The 25074-nt window shown below is 39.1% G+C and overlaps 2 protein-coding genes across 2 annotated transcripts in view; one reads left to right on the top strand and one right to left on the bottom strand.

Annotated features, from left to right (window-relative positions):
* Positions 1–25074, bottom strand: part of VEPH1 (ventricular zone expressed PH domain containing 1) — a 209797-nt gene that overhangs the window by 146840 nt on the left and 37883 nt on the right. Inside the window, exon 4 of the mRNA XM_022573628.2 lies at positions 4358–4524. Coding sequence (XP_022429336.1) covers positions 4358–4524 — 167 coding nt within the window. The remainder of the gene's footprint in view (positions 1–4357; positions 4525–25074) is intronic.
* PTX3 (pentraxin 3) lies at positions 11346–17639 on the top strand. Its single transcript, XM_022573605.3, has 3 exons — positions 11346–12004; positions 12452–12856; positions 16075–17639. Exons 1-3 carry the CDS (start codon positions 11875–11877, stop codon positions 16686–16688), a joined length of 1149 nt encoding a protein of 382 aa, XP_022429313.1. The 5' UTR covers positions 11346–11874; the 3' UTR covers positions 16689–17639.

Below are 25074 nucleotides of genomic sequence, written 5' to 3'. Positions count from 1 at the left end.
GAACACTTCCCTTGTGGCCTTCTGAAGTGGAGGCTACTCAGTGACTCCCCCAGGCCAAGAGAGGAGGGGGTTGGGAGTCAGAGTGCTGGACCTGTCACTTACCGCTTACTACTTGTGAGATGGGGGCAAGATAACCTCTCAAAACATTCTTTTTTCTTTTCTTTTTTTTCTGATTTTAACTGATTAATTTATTTTTAATTTTTATACAGTTTTTAAAGGTTACACTCCATTTGCAACAAAGCATCCATTTTGACTGGTGTAAAATGGAGAAAAAAATAACACATCATAGAGTTATTGGTAGGATTAAATGAGATATTAGATGTTAAAACAAAAGTCCTTTGTGAATGGTAAAATCCTCTGCAAATTTAGGCACTAATACTAACTCATCTGTCTTAAGAAATATTCGTGGAGAGATTTCTGTGTGCCAGGTACTATGCCAGGCACTGGGGACACAGTGATGGATAAGGTGGTCCTTGTGTCTCAAGCATTTGCATCACAGCCAAGGTGATCCAGAGGGAGAGAGACCAGCAGAGACAAATTCATGACAGTGTGAAATTTGCTATGTCTGGGATTAGGCAGAAGAAAGGAGTCAGAGAGGACTACTGGCAAGAAAGCAACACCTAAGCAACTGTCAGCCCAGAAAGGGTGGTCCTGGTTAGGAAAGAACATTCCAGATGGAGAACATAGCATATATGTAAAAACTCAGTGCCCTGATAGAGAATGCCCACCTGTGGTCCCTAAGACTGTATAGTTGTCCAAGGCGTAAGGATTAAAGTGACCCTACGAGGCCAGGCAACAGTCAGGGGCCTGGTTTTAAATGGCCTCATAAGCCCTTTCCCGAGTCTCTGGACAGCCATAGAAGGCCTGTAACCAGAGGTCTGACAGGACCTCTCTGAATGTCACACATGGTGCCACCCTCATTCTTGGACCCTACCTTTTTGGGTCAGGTGACACCAAGGCCTTTCCCCCCCCCCTTCCTATAAGTGAGCCTCCTCCTGGTTTCATTTACCTTTATGCCCATCCTTTACCCTATGGGAAATAAGTTAGCTTATTCTATTTGGATAGAATTAGCTTATTCTATCCAAATCCCCCTTGAACTTTTATTGAACCTGCCTTTCCAAAAACTGTGTTTGTTTTGCTTTTGCTCTCAGGCTGCAGATCAAATGGCATGCCAGCCACCTCCTTTATGAAACTAGGTTTGGCCTGTTAGTCACCTCTCACTATTCCCCATATCACCTGGTCCCCAGTCTCTATCTGTGGTAGGCAGAATAATTACTTCCCAAAGATGTCCACACCCTAATCCCCAGAACTTGTGAAAATGCTCCCTTCCACACAGAAGGGACTTTGTAAATGTGATTAAGTTAAGGGTCTTGCGATGGAGAGATAATCCTGGATCATCTGGGCGGCCCCAATGTACTCACAAGGGCCTTGGAAGAGGGAAAAAGGAGAGTCAAGCAGAGATGAGAGTGATGCAGGCCATGGGCCAGCCTCTCGGAGCTGGAAAGCACAAGGAAACGTATTCTCCTCTAGATTCTCCAGAAGGAATGCAAGCCTGTTGACCCATTTTAGACTTCTGACCTCCAGAACTGTAAGGTAATAAATTTGTGTTGTTTTAAATCACTACATTTGTGGTAATGTTACAGCAGCACAGGAAACGAATACACCATCCTGTCTGTGCCCACCTCACCCTGAGCCTTCTTTTAGGTGACCCAGTGATCCCTCAACTCCACTCCCTGCCCAGCCCAAACTCTGTTGTAGCTTTGCCCATCCTTTCTGTCCTTAATCCTTTCTGAAACTCGTTTCTCCATCTGTGCTCTGGAATTCACTCCCAGACTTCCTCTAGTACCTTATTGTATCTAATATTTTCTCCCACAACCTCAATCACTTTATTCTTACTGGATGTTGTTAAACCCTCCTTATTTCTCCTAAACTCCCACACTCGTGCGGTCATTTCCTACCCTTCCCTGCCACACACAATAAGTAATGGATGCCTGCCACTCCCCACTTCACCCCACAGACCACTGCCTCTCGTGGGTCACTGGTGAGTCCCCAGCTACCAAATCCAAGGTCAATTCCCATCTCCAATCTCCTTTAACTCCCTAGATCTTGAGCCTGTTGAGCCACTTTCCCCCTCTGGAGACCACACACATCTTTTTCCTTGTTATTCATGGTCTTCACTCTCTTTGGCCTCTTTTGTTCATTTATTCATTTCCAGATTCAACAACGTTTTATTGAAACCCTATTAGGTGCCCAGCACTACGCTAGGGAGTTCATACAAATATGCAGACACACTCTTTGCTCCTCAAGGAGTTTAAGGTGCACTGGAAGAGATGGACGTGGAAAAAATAGTGACAATATGTTATTCTAAGGGCAAAAGCAAAGATGCATACCAGGTAACAGAGAGGTGCCCAGTCCTCTGCCCGACTTCTAGCCTTACTGCTCAAAGTGTGGTCCCTGAAGCAGCAGGGGCAGCATCACCTGGAAACTTGTAAAAGGGCAGAATTGGGGACCCCATCCTAGACCTATTGAATTGAAACCTCTGGGGGTGGGGCTTAAGCCTGCTCTCCAGTGTCCAGGTCTCCCAGCCCAGTCCCCACTTCCTGAAGACCATTTGCCCCTCTGCTCCACCTGACATAAAACTTCAACATCTTGCCTGATGCCACTCCCTTTGTGGGTCTTCATGGCACCTATTTTCCCCTAAGGTAAAACTCACTGCCCCCTGCCCGCCATTTATACCTTTCATAGCGCACTTATCACCCTGTTTAGTTCAGTTTAGTTTTATGAATGTTCATTGAGTGCTCTCAGATACTGTACCAAGATGTGGGATACAAAGGAAAAGAAGAAATCATGCCTTACCACAAGGAGCTTACAGTCTATTGTAGTTAATTATGCATATGACCATTCTTGCCTGCCTTTCTTTGAATTTTGATGTTGAATCCAAATGTTCCAGTCTTCACCTTAGTGTTGACTGGTTTTTCAAGTGGTGGATATTGATATTATCAGGAAAATGGAGCGAAGATGCAGCCATATATAACCTTGGCTGACCATTAATCTGTACTGTGCACATGTCTTGGTGCCCTCCAGAATCCAATTCTACTTCCTCCTTCCTGGCAGCTTCTAGTTTCTATGTGAGTATCCTCAGGGTTCAGGAGAAGCTCCAGGGGTAGAGCATGTGTCTGAAACGGAGACTATCAGGACTTTGGTTTGGATGTTGTAGGAAAGCATACTGCTTAGAGAACCCCTAGCCCCATCCGGAGCCCACAAGGAGAAATCCTACAGAAAATGGAAGCCAACACCGAGAAATCAAAAATCTGAGAAATGGAGATACAGAAGCTGTTCTGCTCACATATTTGAGCCCCTGATCAAGCCTCATCTGAAGGTTTTTCCCCATTGCATGTGCTAATAAATTCTTTTTATTGTTTAAACCACTGTGGGTTGGGTGTTCGGTTACTGATAATCACAAGCATCCTAATTATTACAATCTTTTACCTGAATCCAAAGAACAAGTAATTTGCTATCTAGAAAGTGAGCCTTTGCTCTCACTACAGTCTGATTTCCCCATAAGTCAAGGCATGTGTAGGTCTCCCCCTTGGCCCTATCTGAGAAACCGTAGATTCCTAGGACTGCACAACCACACTGACCTTTCATTAAAGCTGTCCTGCAATGGCTACAGATTTGCACATTGGTTGTGTTTGTATTACTGTACTTGTGGTGGTTAATTTCATGTGTCAGCTTCACTGAGTCAGAGGGTGCCCAGATATTTGGTTTAACATTACCCTGGGTATGTCTGTGAGGGTGTTTCCAGATGATACTGGCATCTAAATCAGTAGAATGAGAAAGCAGATTGCCCTCTCCAGTGTGAGTGAACCACATCCAATTTGCTGAAGGCCTGCATATGACTGCTTGAGCTGGGACATCAGTCTTCCCCAGGCTTCAGGCTGGGACTTACACCCTCAGCCCTCTGGTCCTCAGGTCCTTGGACTGGAACTATATCACTCGCTCTCCTGGGTCCTCGGCTTGCAGACGGCAGATTGTGGGACTTTTTAGCCTCATAATTGCATAAGCCAACTCTAATTGCTCATGATAAATATGTATGTATGTATGTATGTACAGATAGATAGACAGATTGATAGATTCATTCTATTGCTTCTGTTTCTCTAGAGAACACTAAGACAGTATCCAACTTCTGCCACTACCTCCTCGCTTTTATGATTCTAGAAAAAGTGAATGAGTCCTTTTATGTAAAGGTGAGCATGCACAGGTACATGAGAGAGGAAAGCTGAAGCATACATCCTGTCCACATACCCAGAAACAGACCCGGTTGTATGAACCATCATGTATATAACATAAATTTTACCTCCGGTTGCTTCCTCTTTGCAGCTACATGCAAAAGCCGTAAAAGGTGGTACTGTTCTGGTTGTTCCAGCTGAGACATCAAGGCTAGGAGTTCTGTCAGGTGTCTGTTAATTGGCTGAGGCTGCTTATCGTACACAGCAGGTAACACCCTCAACAACATGGCATTACCTGTTGAAGGAATAATAACAGAAATGATGACTTTATCAGCCCATGAGCCATAGAATACCATTATTATCAATGCAACAAATTTTGGACCTCCTCACATATTAAATAGCACAGACTAATGGCCAAATCCTCTGCTAAAAATAACATGGTACCTTATTCTGAAAAATCACTGAATCATTATTTAAACAGATTCCATAAAAGGGAATATTTTATGATATGATCAGCGTTATTATCTAATGAAAATTTTTCCTGAGTAATGCACCATGGGGAAAAGAAAATTTGACAGTAACCAGACAACACCCTTGAGAAGGAAACAGTTCCAATAAAGAATTCCTGATGAAAAACAACATTTGGATGCTGTTTAAATGAAAACTAAGCGGTGACATAAGCATGAATCTAAATGAAACTGAACTAAAAAAAAAAAGTGCAGAGGAATGTATTCATGTTCCTGAGAGACATGGAGGCATGATTCAGACAGCTGATACATGGAAACTATGCCTTATTTTTACGAAGAGTTAGAAAAGTAGCAATGCAAATTTAGATCCCCAATTTCTGCACTATTTCAAGGGAAGTTTAGACTCAGGTTGTTTGTCACAGGTGATCTGCCTCAAAGGCTTGTATGGACAACTGGGTTTAAAATGGCAGAACCTGAAGAAAAAAATATGATGTAAGGTTTGCAGGGACTCATCAGCAAACAACATATGGGAAACACCTGCTTTTCATTTTATGGTATGGATTCTTTCGAAAAATCCTCTCAGGAACTTAAATGTCTCAGAATTTGTTTCTAGGGATTTCTCGAACAAGAATTTTCTTGCTTCTATTTACTTTAAATTTGGCTCTGTATATAGAAGACTTACACAGAAAGAATCAAATAAGCAGTGATTATACATGTGTAGACCCTTAGTAAATGGTGGGGACATTTAGATATGAGGATTAAGAAAATAAGGCCAGAATTTTCAGAATATCTATGACTAAAGTTAATGAAAGGGTGATCCTGGGTCATGGTGAATATATCTCGGTGACGATAAATAATGAGAATTGCTTTTTCCACACATAGAATTAGTCTCAAACAGATTTTAGGCATATGCCCACAGACTCCAAGGTATTGGAAATATTCAGGTTTATTTTTTAATGTAAAAAACATTGTTTTATTTTTTTATTTTTGCTTATTTTTACTAATTTTACTAAGAGCTTTTTCTTAAAGGATCAGGAATTGTCAATGTCATGCCCAATCTCTACAAAGCACATTAGCTCACAGAACTTAGCTATGTAGACATACTGATTAACTGCTAAAAAGGGCCACAATAAATGGAACTGTCATTGTAATTGAAGACAGGAACAATACTCATTAAAGGTCTTGGGACCCCTGAAGAGGGAAAACCCAGATTAGTCATCTTTAGCTGACTTGGATTTCGATCAAAGAATACAAAAATAAATAAGGGCTTTTTTAAAAATTTGAAACTGATGAAGACACTTTGGTGTAGAAATCCTATAAATTTCATTCATAAGCTAATATATTCTTCTTCATTATGAAATAATTTCAAGCCATTAGACAAATATAGGCAAAAATATAAGGACCACTGGTGTGCCTACCAACCAGCTTTACCAAAACTTAACCTTGTACCATAATTGCTTCCCACCCCACTCACTTCCTTTTCTCCCCAAAGGCAACCACCAAACTGAAATTGGTGTTTACCATCTTGTGAATGTTTTTACACTTCAATTGTATGTGAATATATCAATAAGCATTTATAGTGTTCTCTGCATGCTTTAAAATTCTATATCAATAGTATATTGTACATATCTTTGTGCAACATATTTTTTCCCATCCAACATTGTATTGAAGTTTTATATCCAAGAAGTTCTCCTTCATTTATTCTCACAGCTGTATGGTATTCTATTGTATAAATATGCAACAATTTATTCATATACTATATGGTTGGAAGATTTTCATTATTGTTATTATTGTTATTATTTGCTTTCACCAATAGTGCTGCACGTTTTAGACTATTTCATTGTGCATAAATGCGAAATATTCCCTTGGGTACTGATTCTGAGCTTAATGTGCTTAGAAATCACCTGGACAACTTGTTAAAACACAGATACTGATTCAACAGATTGGAGGTAGAACCTGAGAGTCTGAATTTCTAACAGGCTCTCAGGTGATGTTGATGGTCCCTGGACCACATAATTAAGTAGCAAAGCAGTGGGGTTTTCCCTCAGAGTTAAGTTTCTACATGTTCCAAAATTTCTTTGCAACGTGGTTGTAGTAGTTTTCTATAGCTCCCATAAGAAATGGACAAAAACTGTGGCCCAAAATAACACAAATTTATTATCTTATGTTTCCATAATACAGAAGTCTGGCATGAGTCTCACTGGGCTAAAATCCAGGTACTGGAAGGCCTGGGATCCTTCCTGGAGGTTGTAGGAAGGAACCGTTTCTTGGCTTTTCTAGCTTCTGGAGACCACCAGCATTCCTTGCTTTGGGGTCTCCTTCCTCCATCTTCAAAGTCAGCTACAGAGCAACTCTTTGATCCTGCTTCTGTCACTACACCTCTTCCTCTGCTTCTCCCTTCTGCCTCTCTTCCACTTAAGCACCCTTGTGATGACACTGTGTCCATCTGGATAATCTAGGATTATCTCCTTATATGGTAACCTTAATTCCATCTTCTGTGCAATGAAACACAACATGTTCACAGGTCATGGGGATTAAGACGTGGATATCTTTGGGGAGGGGTTCATTATTCTGCCTACCATCACAATTATAACAATTTACATACCCACCAGGAGCATGAATGTTTCTGTTGCCAACATTTGGTCTTGACAGACATCGGTTTTTGCCAATCTGATGGGGTGTAAGGTGACACCTCATTTTTTGTTTTAATTTTCATTTATTTAATCACTTGTAAGGCTGAGCACCATTTTTATACGTTTTCAGGTCATTTCCTCTGCCGTGATTTGGCCATTCATATCCTTTGCCTATTTTCGATTGGGATGTTTGTGTTTTCTTATTGATTTGTAGAAGTTCCTTATTTATTCTGGACACTAATATTTGGTCTATTAGTTTTAAAGTTGCAATCCTAATGGAGTTGATTTTTAAATTTTTTATTTTATGGTTTGTAAAGATTTTGTCATTGAGAAAATTTTCCCTAATATAATGAATATGTTCATAAAAATATTCTACTATATTTTCTCCTAAAAGCATTATGATTTTTTAAAAAATTTATTTTATTTATTTGGCTGCGTTGGGTCTTCGTTGCTGCGTGCAGGCTTTCTCTAGTTGCGGCGAGTGGGGGCTACTCTTCGCTGCAATGCACGTGCTTCTCATTGTAGTGGCTTCTCTTGTTGCAGAGCACGGGCTCTAGGTGCACAGGCTTCAGTAGTTGTGGCTCTCGGGCTCTAGAGTGCAGGCTCAGTAGTTGTGGCGCACGGGCTTAGGTGCTCCACAGCATGTGGGATCTTCCTGGACCAGGGCTCGAACCTGTGTCCCCTGCAATGGCAGGCGGATTCTTAACCATTGCGCCACCAGGGAAGTACCTATGATTTCGTTTTTATGTTTGTCTTTAATCCATCCGGATTTTACTTTTTGTACATACGAGGAAGGGATCTAATTATAAATATATATTTGTGTGTATATAAACAATTGTCCCAGATCAATTTATTGAGTGGCCAACTGTTTCCCTTCTGATTTGTAATACCTCTTTCGTATATAAAGTTTCCCATGTATCTGGATCTGTTTCTGGTTATTTGTCATACCTTCACCAATTATATATTTTCTTCATTACAATAACTTTATAATAAATCATTATATCTCACAGGGCAAATTTCTTCATCTTCTACTTCAAATTCCTCTACTTTATATAAATTTTACCATTAGTTTGTCAACTTCCTTGAAAAACTAGGTTAGGATTTTTTTCTTCACATTGAATATATAGACTAATTTGGAATAACTGACATCTCTGTGAAACTGAGTCTTCTTATTCAAGAACTTGATATATTCTTCTATGTAATTTTTTTATGTCTGTCAAAGTTTTGTGATATTAGCTGTACCTTATATATCTTTTGTTAAATAGATTCCTAGGTATTCCATATTTGTTGCTATCGTAAATGAAAGTTTTTGGTCTTTTAAAGATATTTTCTATTTATGTGCTGCATTAAGAAAGCAACTGATTTTTGTACATTGACCTTTCATCCAGCAAAAGTTTAGTTCTTTTATTAATAAACTGTCTTCAGAGTCTCTTAGATTTTCTGTATATAGATAATCAACTTACAATAACTGATGAAAACTTCGTTTCTTTCCATCCTTATTCCTTACATTTCTTTTTTGTCCTACTTTACCGGCTGGGACCTCAAACACTTTGATGAATAGAACCAGCGTCCACTGGTATCGTTTTATTATTCCTGTCTTTAAAGAGTATGTTTCTAAGGACTCATCATAATGTATGTAACATGTTTCTACACATTTTTGGTATTTAGATTTTATCAGTTTAAGTTCCTGTCTTTTTCCTAGTTTGAACATGAATGAGAGTTGAATTTTATTAAACGATTTTTCCGCACCTGTCCACATGATCATATGATTTCTCCTTTAACTTGTTATTGTAGTAAATTAATGAATATTCTAATGTTTAATCAATCTTATACTCTTAGAATACACTCAGCTTGGTTATGATGCATTTTAATGCATAGATTGCTGGATTTTGGCTCATACTTCATTTAGAGCTTTCACATCTATATCCTTAAATGAGACTGACTTGCAGTTTTCCTTTCTTGTACTGACCTTGTCTCTTTTTAGTATCATACTTACTAGACATATAAAAAGAATTTAGTGCATTCCTGCACACTCTATTCTCAGAGGCCGTTTATATAAAATGGGGATTACATGTTCCTTGCTTGGTAGAACTTGCTTATCAAACCTTCTGAGCAATGTTCCATATATTTCATCATATCAAAATTTAAATTATGTAGTTTAAATTTCTGTATCCTTTCGCAGTTTTTTGGCATTTGAATGATCAGTTATGACAGAAGTGAACCTATCAGTTATGAGAAGTACGTTAAAATCTGTCTTTATGATTATGGATTTGTCAATTTCTTCTTATAAGTCTGTCAATACTTGGCATATTTTTTTGAAACTACCAGATAGTTCTGAGATATCTTCCTGGTAAAGCATTTCATCATAATTTAATTTCTCTCTTTGCTTTAAAGTCTACTTTTGACTGATATTAATACAACTATGCTAGCTTTTTTGAATTGCCCTTGTATGGTATATTCTCTCACCACTTTTAAATTTTTTTGTTTTCGAGATTTCTAGATTCTTATGTTTTATGTGTGACTCTTGTGACTTATAGCTGAACTTAAAAAATATTTCTATCTGACAAACATTTGTCTCTTAACTGAAAGTTTGTTTCATTAATATTTATAGTGATTACTGGTATATTTGGATTTATTTTTACGTTACATTGTGCTTTTTACTTATCTTGCTCTGTCTATGCTTTTCTTCCCTACTTCACTGCTTCCTATTGAATAGGTCAAGTTTTTTTTTTTTTTTAATTCACTCTATTCCTTCTATTTGGACATTTTATTTCCTTTTGGTTTTGGTGGCTGTCCTTTAAAAGATAAACATTCTTGAACTAACAAAGAAAAATTAATTTTCCTGTCTTGAACAATGAAAGGATTTTAGAATTACTTTCTTAGCTCTTTCTTCCAGTTCCTTAATATTCTCTTCAGCTTCAGCCTAATTTGTCATTTAATCCATTCCTTGAATTTTTTAAAAATTTCAATTAACTTTTTTTTAATTCTAGAAGTTATATTTGATTCTTTAAAAAACATCAGTGTCTTTTTCTTTTTTCATGTTTCCAATTGCTTCTTGTAGATCTTAAATCACTTTAAACACACTTATTTTCTAGTTTCTAGCTGATATTTTAAATAAGTGAAATTTTTGAGGGAGGGGTGTCTAATCCCTTTTGGTTTCTGTTGGTTCTAATTTATGGTGGATTGTTCCCTCATATGTTTAAATAATTTTTATTATGAATTTATTTTTAATAATAAATATGTGTCAGACAGTATACATTTGAATCTGGAACATGTATGAGGGCAGGCCCAAAGTCACAAACTCTCAGAGACCCTGTAGAGTTCAGTTAAAGAGAGCTATGCTTACTTCTCACTTTCTTGAGCTAGGGCAGAGACCAACTGAAATCCAATAGGTAACTCCTCATCCTGGCCTAAGCCTTGTTCCCACATGGCCATTAACACTTGGTTATCACAGAACAGACAACATGTCCACCCCTTCACCTCCCCTGGGGGGAGGGGGCCTAGCATCAGCTCTTGGGCTTTACTGGTCTGTTTTTGGTTCCCTCTACTTGGCCTCTGGATATCTCCCTTACTTTATTGGAAGCTTATTTGTACATTTTCAGTTTTTATTATTATTCTAATGTAAACACATTTCGAGGTTTTTTTTTTTTCACCAGAGTTTTCAGCTTATATAGATCTCCATATATTGGCAGAAGCAGGAATCCCTAAATTTACTTTAGAAACATGATCTTTGACTCTAAGCCTAGTGAAATAATATATCCACATAATTTCAGGTTATGAAAAGAAACACACCTAAAATCAGTTAATTCCTTTTCCCCAGCTCCTTCTCATTCTAGGTTTACCAATTTTGCTGTGTTTGTCATTAGAAAGTCCATTTATAAAAGTATAGTTGCAACTCCAGAAGGATTAAAGGTGGAATAACTCGGAATGGATTTGGCTTCTAGAGCCATACAAATTTTTACTGTGTTGGTTTATCTTGAAATCAGAGTAAGTTTCACAGTTTAGACCTGTAAAACTGTGTACAAAGAAAAGTGAAAAAAAATTTTCTATACATAACGGTGGTGAAAGAATGCGAGTGCACACAAAATGCTGAAATGATGCTCTTGCTTTCACACCTCTATGCCTGCTGAATTATTTCTCCCCCTAATACCCCTCCCCTCCCTCTCATCCTTCAGTGCTACCAATTCAAGTTACAACAGCTAATCCCCAGGGGGAGACAGTCCTAGCCCAGTCTCCCCACCTCTTTCCCCTCTGACCCTCTTCCAATTAATCTGACTGCAGTGTAAACCTTTGTGGTTTACTATTGTGCAACTCCCCACGTCTCCTTCGCCCTCCCCCCCACCCCTCCCCCCCCAATTCAGGGGAACTCCCGTGAACGCAGTGCCACTGGCATTACTCATTCATCCCCATTCAGACCTTCCCCAGCATTTATTAAGGGCTCTCAGCTCCTGCCTCTCACTCTCCTCCGCTCCTTCTCCACTCACTTGAGAGCCTCTTGTCTCGTCCCCTCCCGACGTCTGTGGGAAGAACTTTGTCTCTTCAGCAATGCATCTCCCTGTGATTCTGTTTTGTGCTCTCTGGTCTGCAGTGTCGGCCGAGAACTCGGATGAATATGAGCTCATGTATGTGAATCTGGACAATGAAATAGACAATGGACTCCATCCCACTGAGGACCGTAAGTTCATTTTAACTGTTTCTCTGCTAATCCTAATTACATATCCGCCTCTTTGGGTCTAAGTATTATACATATATTTTGTAGCCAATGAAATAAGCAAAAAAAATTAGTTTGTTTTGCAAAAGAGAAAAAGCACGTTAGGAAAGGGAGAGTTTTCAAAAAGTTACTTCTGTCAGAGATACATAATGGGTCGAACTGTATGAAATCGCCTATATTCTCGTTTTGAGCTCCATGAACGGCAATTTCATAGAGTTCAACTTCATATAAACTTGCATGGTTTCTGTCACACTCGAGATATTTACATGCTGGTTTTTTGCAGGTATCCTGAAAGGAAAGGGGGGTACTGGGGATGAGTACTTGGGACCACAGAGGGAGGTCGGCATTTTACAAGGCACACCCGAGGAGGGCCTGGGCGGGTCGGTAACGCGTGTGTGTCCCGTGCTCTAGCTACGCCGTGCGACTGCAGTCGGGAGAACTCCGAGTGGGACAAGCTCTTCATCATGCTGGAGAACTCGCAGATGCGGGAGGGCATGCTGCTGCAGGCCACCGACGACGTCCTCCGGGGTGAGCTGCAGAAGCTGCGGGCCGAGCTGGGCCGGCTGGCGGGCAGCCTGGCGAGGCCGTGCGCGCCGGTGGCCCCCGCCGAGGCCAGGCTGGCCCGGGCGCTGGATGAGCTGCTGCAGGCGAGCCGCGACGCGAGCCGCAGGCTGGCGCGCCTGGAGGAAGCCGGGGCGCTGCAGCCGCAGGAGGAGGCGGGGCGCGCCCTTGGCGCAGTGCTCGAGGAGCTGCGGCAGACGCAGGCCGACCTCCGCGCTGTGCAGGGCTGGGCGGCAGGACGCTGGCTGCCAGCAGGTGAGGACGCTGGGCCGGGCGGGGACCCCCACGCGGCTTCGTTCTCGGAGCGCGAGTTGCGGGAAGCCGAGTCAGCCAACCCTCTAGGGGAGGCTTTAGTGGGAGGAAACACACACACACACCCTTCTGTTTCTCCATGCATGGTCACAGAGCTCAGACACACCATACAAGGCGGGAAAATTGCTTTCAAAAGTAGTCTCCAGTCCCGAGGAATCCAGAGGATAGATGTGCACGTAATCATCACAGTCTTGAAATAGACGTCAAGGGGCCCCAGACTGACACCCGATCCGACCAGGCGTTACAGGAGCTCTATTGGCCGGTTATAACCGTGACCTCTCTCGGTGTCATCTTCCCTCCGTTAGGGATTTCCACTTCGTCTAATTTTAGCCGGCTTCTCTCTTTAGGGGAGCTCTGGTTCCCCGCACTATTTCAGGGCCCAGCCTAATTTTTAGGAAGGGTTTCCAATCCCTGGGCTGGCCCCTCCTCCCTGCCAGTTCCAAACAAAAGACTTGAGGCTGAATCTGATCTCCCAAGGGGTCCCCCCAGCCCTCGGGTCTGTGAAATGAGCGCCAGAGTGAGGTCCAGGGTGTGAGGTTTGGAATAAACCAGAGGCTGAGGGATCCAAAGAGAGACAGTAAGATGTAGGAGCCAACTGGTATCCAGGTGGCACCCCAGGGATGTGGAGGATCAGGGTGAAACAGGAGAGAGGCAGTTCAAACCAGATGCAACCTGTCGAAGTCCCATGTAATACTTAGTGAATTTTCAAACACATGTGGGCTCGAAATAATACATTTGAAAGACAGTTCAAGGAAATAAAGAGTAGATTTGGAGCCAAGTAACACTCCTTTGTAAATCAAAATTTCTAAGAAATGGTGATGTAACAATTGTGGGTTACATTAGAAAATCTGTGTCCTATGTAAGAAAATATTACTTACACTTTTCCTGAGCATCTTATGAACAGAAAACAATTACAAAAAGCACCATCCTTTCTTTATGTCCAATAAAGCAACTCTTATTGGATGGGGTAGGAGAAGAATCATGCATGTGTGAGAGCATGTTGCATTTAAAATTGCAGAAACCATACCAGAATATGAGTCTTTCCTAAATAACTGAGGACTATCAGTACAGAACATATTTTTTAAAATATTAAGTAGGGCTTCAGAGGGGGGAAAAATCATAAAATCAAATATACAATAGATCCTCAATGTAAGTGACAAGGAGACAAATTATAATTCTTTAGCTGTTTTAATGGATGAAATTTCTTGTCTTTTGCAAACCATGTAAAATCATTGTACATATCACATACCAGGAAAACTGAAGAATTATGCTGTTTCACTTCCACCTCTGCATACTAGTTAGAGCACAAGAGGGATGTATTTCTGAATTCAAAAATGTTAATTTCTTATTATAATACATCCTCTACTAATACTTTTACCCACATGCTTTGATTTCTCCTCTCTTGGTTTCCTGCCAGCTTGGCTCCTAAGGGATTCCTAATCATTCTGTTGTCAGCCTCTTAAGAACCTGGTTTTAATTCTGTTTGGTCTTTGATAATATAATCAGAAAAACCTATTAGTTAAAAGCCATTTCATGAGAGAGTTTCTGACATTTTAAAGACATATCAAGAGCCTCAATCACTGGCCCCCAAAAGAAGCCACAAAAAAACTTGTCAACATGCAGTTCTACTCCATGAACTCACATAACCAGTGCAGCCAAGAGGGGAAGCTGGGTCTCTGAGAAGCAATCAAGGAAGGCTTTGGAATGCAATCCTAACTGCCTGGGCTTATTTAAACAGGAAATCAGTTCATGAGATTGTAGTTGGCACCCTCTCTGAACACTACTGAAACATTACAGAGAGTATGTCAAATGCCCATGCATATGGTGATCTTTCGTTCCATGATCTTTGATTGATTTAAATAACATAGCTAGGAAAGCATGTACCTACCAATTTCATCTGAAAAAAGAATCAACACCTCATTAAAAATTAATTTTTAAAAATCTTCAGAAATTCAAATTATTCAGTGAAAAAGTTAATACCAAAGTATGACAGGACCAATTTTGTGCTTTAGTATGATAGTTATTTTTCTAGGATTTTCTGAACCTCATTATCTTCTCTGACTATTTCTAAAGGATAAGGTCCATCTGCTTAATTTTTTCAGGATGGAGCCTAGCCTTCAGCCACTTGTAGGCAGTTAGCTTAGTTTACCACACTTTGCATGGATATTTGGTTCCTGTAAGTTCTATTCACCAGTTAGTCTTTAAAATCTCTGAGAGTTTGCTTTTTAAAGCTATCTTACGGTAAATCTTCTTTAGGTTGTTATAAACTGAATACCTAGCCCTACTTTAGATTTTTAAAAATTCTTTCTTTATATGGTCTTTTATGCATATATGAGGTTAGCACAAGGTAGAGCTCACTTGTTAAAGGCTTTAGCACATTATTTCCTAGAGACACCTAAAAGGTCTTCACTTCAGCATCTGCAGCTCCCTGACTGGCCATGTGACCTGGAGATGGACAGAGATGGGAATTTACTAAGCTCCCAACCCCCAAGTTTGAAAGTCTCCTTCTAAGTGCGTATTAGCAGAAATATATACTCTATCCGACCCCGTGGAAGAATTCACTCTTCCTTAAAGGTTTTCTGTTACGGCTTACATAGCATTTATAAGCATGTGGACAGAGTAAGAATTTTTAAGCATATCTTTGGTCCACAGAGCTCTTCTCGACTGCTACATGCTTGTTCTTTACAGACTTGCAGAATATTACAAGGAGAATGGAAGAGCCTTTGACAGATAACTATAAAGCCTGGAGAGATTGTGGGGCTCATCGAAAGCAACACAGCTTACTAGTAGTAAAACAAACTGAATTCCAGCTCTTTTAGCCAAATCCAGGGGTTCTTCTACCACTAAGAGGCAATGCAGTGTGCTGGTTAAGGGTGTGGCTCCTGCTGCCAGAGTGCCCAAGTTCAAACCCAATTTTACCATTTCTCTGTGTGCCTTCTTTTCCATTTACATGCTTCTGAATGAGACAGTTGATTTTCCTTATTCCTGTTTTCTTTCCTTTATAGAGATTTTATACTTGGGCCCCTCAAGTCATAACATATTGCTGCATATAGTTTTTAACCGTAGTCATGAAAAGGCCCATCCTAAAATGCCTAACTGCCAGAATCATTTCGGAATGAATTTGTATTTTCTTTCATATTCTTACTCCCTTGCTACTCTAGGTTGTGAAACAGCGATTTTATTCCCCATGCGTTCCAAGAAGATTTTTGCAAGTGTGCATCCAGCAACACCAATGAAACTTGAGGCTTTCAGTGCCTGCATTTGGGTCAAAGCCACAGATGTGTTAAACAAAACTGTCCTGTTTTCCTATGGCACAAAGAGGAATCCATATGAGATCCAGCTGTACCTCAGCTATCAGTCCATCGTGCTTGTGGTGGGTGGAGAGGAAAACAGACTGGTCACCGATACTGTGATTTCCCTGGGAACGTGGACCCATCTGTGCAGCACCTGGAATTCAGAGAAAGGGCACGTGGCCTTGTGGGTAAATGGTGACCTGGTGGCCGCCACTGTAGACATGGCCACGGGTCACGTTGTTCCCGAGGGAGGAATCCTGCAGGTTGGCCAAGAAAAGAACGGCTGCTGTGTGGGTGGTGGCTTTGATGAGACATTAGCCTTTTCTGGCAGACTCACGGGCTTCAACATCTGGGATCATGTTCTCAGCAATGAAGACATAAGAAAGACCGGAGGAGCAGAGTCCTGTCACATCCGGGGCAATGTGGTTGGGTGGGCAGTCACGGAGATTCAGCCCCACGGAGGAGCGCAGTATGTTTCTTAAGTGTGGCGAAACTCTACTTAAAGCCAAAGAAAGAAACTCACATTTTAAGCATATGCCACTTGGGAAGGTCTAACAACCTGAATGCATTATTAAGAACACTTGAGACTAATGAAGGAGAGAGTTGAGATCAATCTTTATTTATCTTGGCAAAATACTGAATAAATAGTCGAAGGGGAGACATTGGAGAAGGCTTTTGGGGATATTGTTACTAGACTTTATGCCATGTGCTTTCAGATTAATGCTGTGTCTTTGTCAGATAAACTCTCAAATAATGAAAAAAGACTGTATGGTTGAACACAAGGACAATTGTTTTACTTTTCTTTGGCTAATTTTGTTTTGGCCAGAGATGAATTTTACATTGGAAGAATAATAAAATAACATTTGTTGTCCACTGTTCATTGTTATTGGTACACATCTTATTATGAAAAAATGATGATAGAACATATTTATACTACCATGTGACTTAACAAATACAAATGTAGTGTGTGTTATAATCAAATGTCATTTTTTGAGGAGATAGTTATATAAGTTATATTGTAAAATGGTTTTGTATTAATTTTATTGAGACTATTTTTGTAAATCTCTACTGTAAATAAAATATTTTATAAAAATGAGTCCATGTCATCTAATTATAAATTTAAAATGTTTGGGAGCAAATCCACACTTTTTTTAAATCTAAAGCAGGCAATTAGTTTTCAGATACTAATCTGTTATGTAAATAGTAATAGTTACTATCGTTAGAAACAAACTATAGAGTTGTTTTAAGCATTGGCTTCCTATAAATCATAGGCAAGAAATATGATCTTGGCTAAGTCAATTCATCTCTCTGGGTTTTAGTTTCCTCAACTGAGAAGTCAAGGAATTGAAGAAATAATGATTCCTTCCAATTTGATGATGCTATGAGCATATACAACTTTCTGTCCCATGTATACAGGGGAAAAAATATGAATTATATTCAGAGTTCCTCAGATTCACATGAGATGGTTTAGGACTGTTATTGGGGAGATCTAAAAATCTGGAAAAGAAACAATGACTTCTGCCCTTAATACACATCCCATTCTCTTATGCATAAAGGAGAGAACACTCAAGTCCCTTCAACCTGTAGATGGGGAGATAACTCTCTACCACACTAATGTTCTCTTCCTGTAGAGGCGACGCAAGCAAGGGCTGACAGAAGAACCACAAAGCCACATCTGAACATCAGTAGGAAATGTGGTAGAACCACAGTGATGATGTGTCCGCCTAAAGGTAGGACCTGAACAACCACAGGTCATCTCCTGTTCATGAGGTGTGGAGAAGGGAGCCAGGAGTAATTATCAAACCACATTTTGTAACTAACTAGCCTGGTCCTTAGACAAGTTATTTAACTCCTCTGGAACTTCTCAGTAAAAGGAGGGGGTTAAACTCTTAGTGTCCAGTGAAATTCTATAAATCTAGGAATCTTTGAAGATATACTCATGGTATCAATACAGCTTCACCCTACTCGTGAGACCCACAAAGCCAGGGTGAAATGTCTCAAAGAAAATCCTTCCCAGTTTTGAGGTCACAGGTCAGTCTCAGACACTCGGAGATTACATAATCCAAGGTTACAGTGGCCATATGCGAGTCCCTGTTTAGCCACTGTCTATGACTCTGAATGCTGAGCTGAAGGAGGAAATACTTGACCGAACCTTCAGCAGAGAGTTAGGCATGCTTTCAATTCCTTTTCACATTTCAGCATGAAGTACATCTGTTCAAGAGACCCAAGATGATGCTGGCCAAGAGATATGCAAATTCATACGCTGATAGAGTTCAATGTAAGGGAACTTCTAATTTTTAACAGGAATTACATGTTGAAGGCAGAGAAGAAACAAACTGAAAAAAAGAAAGTAACCCTTGAGTTACTAAAGTAGAAATTACCTCTGCTACAGCAGTAAATCTGGATAAGTGTTCCAGGGACTTCTAATTGTTCCCTGATATCTATTTTCCCTCTTTTCCTAAGTAACAGAATTCTGGTTTTAATGGTATGTATGGCCACTCGGAGTAAAGTCTCTATTTTCCAGCATCAATTGCAGCTAGATGTGGCCAAATGACTATGTTCTGGCTGATGGTGAAATAACGAATGTGACTCCCTTTCCCTTCCTCCTTCTGACTGATGGGAATATGGTAATCACAGCTGGAATTTCAGCAACCATTTTAGATCAAGAGATTTAGCATAACAATATAGAATAAGCTTGGGCCTTTAATATCATGAAGCTGTCTTGCCAGCCCTAGGCTGCCTGTCCCTGCACTTCTTTTACACAACAACAACAAAAAAATACACCTTTATCTTTTCTTCAATCCACTATTGGTTGACCACTTAATCTAATCCTGATCCCGTAGAGCAATTTTTCTTTTTAATAAAAAAGACCAAGCACTTTATTCCCTCAAAATACTCAGACTATATGTACAAAATACACTTTACAGTCTCAGGAAGCTGGCTATCTGACTCTTTTCTTTAAACTAATAGCATTTAATGAGTTTTAGAATACACAGTGTCAGCAAAAGGAGGAAGTAAGAAATGTGTAAAATAGTAATAAAATAATCTAAAGAGAAATATCAGCGTGCTGGCTTAGTCTAGCACATTGGCAAAGAGTTTCACTCACCAGGATGGTTACTGAGGGCATCATCATATTATAGCACAGTAAAAGAACTGTGCAAGATGGCTCAAGTTATTCAGAGGAAAAAATACATGTATAACTAATATATAATACATTACATGTACAAAATATAAAATATTATGTATGTGTGCTAGAGTGACAAACTGTCCTGGTTTGCCTAGGACCAACCCAGCTTTAGTACTGATAGTCCCCTGTTCCAGGAAATCCTTCAGTCCTAGGCAAACTGTGACACTTTGTCACTCTAGTACCTACATATGTATGTAAGTAGAGCAACTTTTTTGCAGAGAGAGTATCTGAACAAGATAGAGTTGATATATTTTCCTTGTCTATTGCAATGTGAGTTGGCTTTTAATTAAGTATTAATTCCTTTAAAAAAATCCAGAACAGTTGACTATTAAGTATATATTATAGAATATTAGAGCTAGGTATTTGCAATTACTCAACTAACTTCACTTTCATAAACAGATTTGAAAACAAAGAAGAAACTATAATTGATTTTTATTTCATCTCTTCTTAAATTTTATATTAGAAAGCTCTTCTTTGAGAAGCTTACTAAGGCCAAATGTTTCCAGAACTGTATTTTAGCCACTAAGAACTAGCACTCAAAGACTTCCCTGGTGGCACAGTGGTTAAGAATCCACCTGTCAATGCAGGGGACATGGGTTTGAGCCCTGGTCCGGGAAGATCCCACATGCCGCGGAGCAACTAAGCCCATGCGCCACAACTTCTGAAGCCCGGGTGCCACAACTACTGAAGCCCGCGCCTAGAGCCCGTGCTCCGCAACAAGAGAAGCCACTGCAATGAGAAGCCCGCGCACCGCAACGAAGAGTAGCCCTCACTTGACGCAACTAGAGAAAGCGCACGTGCAGCAATGAAGACCCACCACAGCCAAAAAGAAAAAGAAAAGGAAGGAAGGAAGGAAGGAAGGAAGGAAGGAAGGAAGGGAGGAAGGGAGGGAGGGAGGGAGGGAGGGAGGGAGGGAGGGAGGGAGGGCACTCAAAAAGTTAAAAATCTTGGTCAAAGTAATTGTATGTGTTCACTTATATATTCCTGGATTCAGTGAACTTGAAAACTCAGATTGCTGACCCTTGCATTCGGTTTTATAAATCTGGAGTATAGAAGAAAGCTTGCTGGGCTTGGGGTCAAAAACACAACATTCAAATCCTAGTACCATTACCCACTAACGATAAAATGTCAGGCCTGCTAACTAATCTTTATGAATCTCAAATTAGCCAAAAAACTGGGGATAACAGGACTTACCTACCTTGCTGAAGGGGCATTATGAAAATGATACAACAAGAGATAATGTATCTAAAAATGCTTTATAAACCCTAAAATAATTTTTGAAATGAAATAGTTATCATAAAAATGTTTTTCAAGTCGTTCCCAGTGGATTAAATAAAAAATAAGCAAACAAAAATACAAACAAATAAATATAAAGATTCCCTTCCATCGTGGGTAAGTTATTCTCAGAGTTCGGCCCATGGATGCTTATAACTGTGCAGGCCTTATTCTACTCCACAGCAACATCTGCTGGTGAAGTCAGGAAGGTGCAAACTCTGGCGTGCATCAGATCCAAGACTTGGTTAACGATTCAGAAGAGATTCTTTTCTGATTTAAGACGTGTCTCTATTTCTTGGTGCACATTTGTATTGACTTCTATAACATTATATTTAATATTTCCCTATATCTATTAATATTCACGTTGAATATTCTTAATGAGATTACTTTGGCAGCCTGTTTTCTAGAATATTTGATTAGTAAATTCTTTCTCAACAACCTGTAATATGGTGAACTTAAAACCTTTTCCTTGAAGAATAACTGTATCGTGAATTTTTAATGGCTAAGTATCTCCCCAGAAATTACAAAACTACACAAATGGATGTGATTCTGCCTTTAATATTTTAATATGGACTTGGTATAAAGCAGACGCTCAGTGATGACAGTAACGATGACGATGATTATGATGATGGTGATAAAAAGAAGAATCATGGTAACCGCTGATGAACTGTGGGCCCGGCACCGTGCGAAGTATAGCTGCTTTATCTATTTAAGCCTCACATCCACACTATTTGGTACGTATTATCACTGCCACAATAAACGGGAGGTCAATTTTCTATCTCAATTTCTCTGAGACAGCTCACCAATCAGTGGTTTGAACTTTGTCTCACACTGAGAAAGAAATGAGGTGAATTTATCATAATTAACTAGACAGTCTTTTCTAGGCCATTGCCAGGAAGTCAGAAAGGAATCTGGACTCTTGCTGAGACAAGATTACATTTCTTTCCAAAGACTTTCTACTTAAGTTTCAAATCATTTGAGGTCATCTTGTGATTTGTGCCAGAGGACCGTGTAAAAGGCATATTGACAGAGAGGAATATTTCCTTATTATGATCACTGATTCAGAAATGCAGATGAAAGGACGTCACTGTTTTTAGTTTTGATAGTAGTGGTGTGTATTGCATCAGAGTTCCAAATAAAAATTTGGAAAGGATTTCCCCATAGGCTCTCAAATAATCCCTTACAGTTTGTGATACCCTCATTTTAGGGATCACCAATAATATTGTCAACTTCCTAGGTGAAAGATATGCTAACTCATGCTGCACTAAGCATTGGTTGTGCTTTTATATTCCAGTACTGGACAGGTTTAACAAAGCATTTTCACATAGCAAAGAACAAATTTGAAGAATTATTCAGGACCACTGAAAAACATATCTCCCACTCTGAAAAGGTTCTGACGTTACAAAATATTAAATTGCCCTGATATGATTTAAGCAGAAAACAAATTAATTACCCAAGGGACATCCTTGTCTTATCTTTTTAATTCAATGGGAAAGCATTCAACATTTCCTCATTAAGTATGATTTTAGATGTAGGTTTTTGCAGATATCCTTTATTAGATTAAGGATGTTCCCTCTATTGCTAGTTTGCTGAGAGGTTTTTTTTTTTTTAAATCATGAACAGACTTTGAATTTTACAAAAGGAAAGGAGATATATATATATATATATATATCTTAGTTATATACATATATATATATTATATCCTCTTAATGTTTCAGGAAGTTCTCCAAAATTCCTAGGTTGCATTCTTTATTTTTTTTCATGAATGGACACAGAATTTTATGAGATGCTTTTACTGATCAAATGACTTTTTTCCCTTTTAGTCTTTTACTGTGGAGAATTACATCTTGAATATTGTCATCCTTGAATTCCTGGGATAACTTTTATAAAAAGAGGATAACAATAGTTCCTCCCTCATAAGCTATTAGGAGAATTATATGAGTTAAAAGACTAGTACCTGGTACAGAGCAAGAACTCAACGAATGTTAACTATTATATTCTTTATGCATTGCGAGAATCACTTTGCTAAAATTTTTGTGATTTGTGCATCTCTGTTTATAATTAGGATGGGTCTATATTTTCCTTTCTTATATTGTCCTTTGGTATTGATATCATGGCTATACCAGCCTTATAGAATTAGCTGGAGAATGTACTTTTTTTTTTAAATTACCACATTAATTTATTGTCAACACAGCTAGGTGCAGGCAGGCATATATAATAACATGTGTAAACTACCAAGCAAGCAGAACAAAAGGGAAACTGTACTGTGATTCACCTGCAAGGTACTGTGCACGTACTCATTAAAGCAGTATTTTAGGTTCTGTTTTGTAGTTTCATTAATATTGTTATACAAAAATCTGTGCCCATACATTCCCATAATGCTTTGTTTTTCATCTTTATTGGAGTATAACTGCTTTACAATGATGTGTTAGTTTCTGCTTTATAACAAGGTGAATCAGTTATACATATATATACATATATATAGCATATATACAGTTATATATATATATATAGCATATATACATATATATATAGCATATATACAGTTACACATATATATACCCCCATATCTCCTCCCTCTTGCATCTCCCTCCCACCCTCCCTATCTTCTTTTTTAATTATATGAAAAAGTTTAGATAAGACTGTAATTACTCCTTGCATATTTGTTCTAATTTGCATATAATACTAAATGTGACAGGCTTTTTTTTTTTTTTGGTGGGTTGATTTAAAAATACTGACAGAATTGTCTTATTAGATATAGGGACATTCAGGTTCTCTATCTCCTTAGCGTTCAAGTATTAATACAAATCAAGACAACATTCTGCTCGTGCCTTTAATCCTTTCTCCAAAAAGAGGGACTTTCAGAATTTCCTTCTCACTGGGAGAATTCAAAGAACACAAAACAGGCAAATGGAGTCTAAGCAATTTGAATAAATGAATTCATATTTACATTTAATGTAAAAGTAAATAGTATTACTCATATACAATCATTAATAATGGGAAGTAGTAAAACACTGGCTTGGAACTAGCCTTCAGGGATAAATATTTAACCCCATTTGACATTCTCTCATGATTGATTTAAGCTTAAAGGACGCATTTGGTTTGGAATTAGGGATAGACATGTATATAACACAACTGAAAAAATATGATCAATGGAATAACACCAGCCAAGGGTAAGGGGTTAGTTGCCACTGGTACACCACAAGGCTTGCCTGGCCCCATTGGGTCTACCTTTTCATTACCGTTTTAAAATGAAGATAGAGTGATTCTGTTCATAAAATTTACAGATGACAAGAAGCTTGGAAGAATTGGAGATATATTGAAATGGAGGATCATTATCAGTGAGATCTTGGCATGCCAAAGAAGTGAACTGAATCTCTTAAGAAGTATGAAGGGATAAAAGTAAATACTTACATAAGGCTGCTTTTTGGTACCCAGTATTAATTTACAACACTGTTGGGCACAGTCCTGGATTTTCAGGTTATCTACTCCTCATCCATATGGTTCTGCTGAGTTTACTATCAGCTCCTGCTCTGAGGGTGGCTCATGACCCTAGTCCGGCCAGTTGAAGTACTGTATCTCCCGGCAGCAATGATGGATTGGTTCAGAAATGGGCATGTGGTCAAACAGGGACAATAAGACTGGATATGGAGTTTCTTTTTCTTAACTGGTATTCATGATGATATGAGCTCATGTGAGCTCTCATGATGAGAGAGGCCCATTACATGAAACATGAAAGTGAAACCAATCCACAGGAAGCAGAACCGAGTAATGACTTTTTGGGACCACATTTGAGTCCTGAATCAATCCATGTGGGAAATCTGAAACATTCATGCATTCTTCAGTCATGTGTGCCAGTAAGGAGTTCCTCCTCCTTCTTCTTCTCTTCCTCTTCTTCATCATCATCATCAAGCTATTTATACCTGGGTTTCTGTTACTTAAGCTATAACTAATTGGTAAAGTGGGATAATAATAGGATTCTGTTATGGAATTCTTGTGGGGATTAAATGATTTAACCAGTATAAAATGCTTAGTACAGCATTTGGCATAAACAGAGCATGAAATAAATTCTAGCCATTGTAGTTATTACTGTTATTATAATTATTATCGTTATCACTGAATGGATGACAATTTTGTGGGGATTCAAGCACTGCCTGGGTAACTGAGCTGAATCAACCTAAGATTCTACAATTTTACAATTCTAGTCTAATAAAAACAGATCAAATCAAATAGCTCTAACACTTTAGCATTTTCTGCAGAAGTAGAAAAATGGGAGAATAAGGATTAGGATAATATAAATCAAAGAGGAAAATCGAAAGGGGAGAAAACTACATGTAAAGAAAAAAGAAATCCCAATGATGCCTCCTAAGGCTGTTTTGCAGGGGATATATGACAAAGATTTGCAG

Source organism: Delphinapterus leucas, chromosome 4, assembly GCF_059928025.1.
Source record: "Delphinapterus leucas isolate spDelLeu-1000000601 "Yukka" chromosome 4, BTC_Dleu_Yukka2, whole genome shotgun sequence".
Lineage (NCBI taxonomy): Eukaryota > Metazoa > Chordata > Mammalia > Artiodactyla > Monodontidae > Delphinapterus > Delphinapterus leucas.
This window is presented reverse-complemented; position numbering and strand designations above follow the sequence as displayed.